Here is a 3,057-nt window from a genome sequence, read left to right as displayed (position 1 = left end):
CGATAGAATTCGTGTGTGTAATATCGATACGTCTGTAACACTCGATTGTTCACGGTTTACGCCCCGACGTCCATGCCATACATCACGGTACTTCCGTCTTTGGTATGATCGGTCGATATTCGATGACGATGAGACAGATTTATATATGTTAGTAATAACACACTGTTATGAAAGCAACACACAATTTTTTATTATTATCTTCATCATACTCGACAGCAGATTGAAGATTGAACGGCTTTAGGGCGATTTTTAAAGACGCATTTAATTATACGCAAAATACATAAATCTCCAAAAATATTTTATATGAACGGGAGAAAAATGTAATTATTATCAAGTGACACAATCATGAAAATGTCACTTGATAATTTACCAAAAGTGTGCAATATTCTGTGGTGATGTAATAAGCTGAATTTACCGAAAAAATGTTAGATACAAATTACGTTTGCTTGATAGCATTCCATGCCTTTCGAATAAGCGTTTCGCCTTCGGATGCTCAAGGCCGACTAAATATCGAATATTCTTCGCTAGGAAACAGATTGAATTAATTATTGAAAGGTATTCTTCAGGAAAGCTCATCTTGTCCCTCGTCATCAATAATATGCACGAAACGAAGTTCGTTTGTCGCCGACAGACTCGTCGCGTCAAGAGGAAAGATCCCTGTTAGTTGTGATTTAGAATTGCATCTCTTATTATCCCGTTACGCGCGTATTTCCAATATCTGATCCCGGAAGAAGGAGAAGAGAACCTTTCATTTTTTCCATAACACAATAAGAAGAATTTATTCCCTCCTCTGAAGTATTATGATTGACCGCATTTTCCGTGCGGAGGGAAGCGCAGCGCGCGTAACACTCACTTTTCTAACGACTGAATGCAAATGCTATGCTGTCAAAATATATCCCTCCGTCATGGCGCGACGTGACACGCGCGATTACTACAATACGGAATTCGAGTAGAATAATATCGATATGCGTAATCACACTCGACATACACGTACGCTTTGTCGTCCATGTGAATAATTAACTCGATCTGTTTGCCAGCGAGGAATACTCGAGATTTAGTTAGCCGCGAGCAGCTGAAGGCGGAGCGCTTATTCGAAAGGCATGGAGTTCTCTTGGGATCGTTATCACAACGTCACAAAGAGACTTTCATCAGTGATTGGTGTGTGGCCTTATCAGAATAAAAAAGAAAAGGTGTTCAGGTTGAGCGTAACGATATTAGCTGCAATTGCTATGATCATTCCACAGGTTAGAGTCTTTGACAAATTTGCACATCTTTTACTCTCGTTTTTTTACATACGATTCAGTGGATACCAATAAAACATGCGTGTCTATAGGACGCATGAGAAACGTCGTTTAGACATCTTATTGTCTTAAAGACGTCCTAAAGACGTCTTTAAAACGCTTAATATACTCTTAGGACATCTTAGTGTTCTCCGATAATTCACGTGATCATAGATGCAGAGAGCAACGATTGAAAGAAGTTGTATTATTATTACAGATATCAATGTTATACTTAGCTTGTTTTGATTTCGATAAATTTGCAGTCTATAAATATGTCATAAATATATTGCCCTCCAAGTTCGCCGCTTGGTTTGGTTAGATCTCATTTAATTAATTGCATTGAACACGGAAGAGGTTTGACTATTAGTTCTAACAAGAAGCTGTAATACTAGAAAGAGCGACGATATTTCCAGACGTGCAAGTTTTATCATTGCGACAAAGACTTAGAATGCATTTTCGGGACTATACCGTCGTATATATTAGTAATTGGGATTATGTTGAAACTGCACACATGCAGCTGGAAGGCTAACAAGGTACATTAATACGTTTAGATTCGCATCGACCGAAACGAATTTTCACAATTAATGAGCTTTACGTCAGGTCGACCAACAGAATTTAATGTTTGCTGATAATATTATATATCTAGATTAAGACTCTCACCGATCACATGTTCAGCGATTGGGAAAGACTGCAGGACCCGCAAGAATACGAAATCATGGAGACATACGTCGCGAGCGCAAGACGGATCATCGTTATATATATTTGTAAGAACGCTAAAGAGAACATAGAGAGAATGAGAGAGAAGGAAGATTAACTTTCGTTTCTCTTTGTTTTTACAAGCGGCAATAAAATCTGCGTTTGTTACAGGGCTTTGTCTGCCAAGTATGACCATATTTGTGTTAGTGTCACTCATACCGCGCATACTGGACATCGTGTTACCTCTCAACGAATCGCGTCCCATAGTGCTGCCCTTCGAAGCGTATTATTTCGTCGATGAGAGAGAATATTTCTTCTACATTTTCTTCCAAGGAGCCATAATTGCGGATATAGCTATAATGGGTCTTATTGTTCACGATGCCATGTTCATGACCTTTGTCGAACATGTGTGCGGCGTCTTCGCCGTGGCCGGGTAAGGAGAACATATGTATTGAAAGAAAACCCCATCAAATTATAATAATTTTTGGCCTTAACTATTTTTTTTATTTTAATCCAAAAAATAATAGTAGCAATATGCATGCAGAATTATTATTAATATAATAATACTTATTGAAAAAATGGATTTCCTGTCTGTAATTTTATGTACACAATCGTCGTTACAAAAAAATTTTTTTCTCAATGTTATATATACGTTACATCATATATACGAGGGCGGTTCAATAATTACCCGTGTTAGAAATAAAGACACCATTTTTCCAAAAAAATTTTTTTTTTTTTTCGACATAGTCCCCTTTTAGAAAGATACACTTCTCCCAACGTTCCTGCCATTTTTTTAACCCCTCCAAAAAATAGGATTTGTCGGACTCTCCAAANCTCTGTCTCGGCGATGACTTCCTCGTTTGAGCTAAATTTTTTTTCCGCTAGCCATTTCTTCATGTTAGGGAACAAGAAAAAGTCGCAGGGAGCCAGATCGGGTGAATGCGGGGGGTGCGGCAGCAATTCATAACGCAATTCATGCAGTTTGGCGACGACAACTCCGGATGAATGTGCTTTCCACCGTGAGCAATCGCAGCACCCATCGGGCCGACAATTTTTTCATCGTCAACTTATCATGTAAAAT

At 38.5% G+C, this 3,057-nt stretch overlaps 1 protein-coding gene across 1 annotated transcript; it reads left to right on the top strand.

Annotated features, from left to right (window-relative positions):
• Positions 1-1,100: 1,100 nt before the first annotated feature.
• Positions 1,101-2,409, top strand: LOC106749947 (the record flags this gene model as incomplete). The annotated part of the gene is made up of 4 exons (XM_014629922.1): positions 1,101-1,244; positions 1,694-1,813; positions 1,927-2,044; positions 2,148-2,409. Coding segments are annotated over exons 1-4 (644 nt in total), but the record flags the coding sequence as incomplete, so codon positions are not given.
• Between the last annotated feature and the right edge of the window lie 648 nt (positions 2,410-3,057).

The sequence above is a fragment of the Dinoponera quadriceps genome, unplaced genomic scaffold (assembly GCF_001313825.1).
Source record: "Dinoponera quadriceps isolate SergipeBrazil2010 unplaced genomic scaffold, ASM131382v1 scaffold4732, whole genome shotgun sequence".
Lineage (NCBI taxonomy): Eukaryota > Metazoa > Arthropoda > Insecta > Hymenoptera > Formicidae > Dinoponera > Dinoponera quadriceps.
The sequence above is the reverse complement of the archived record's forward strand: the minus strand, read 5'-3'. Positions and strand labels throughout refer to the sequence as shown.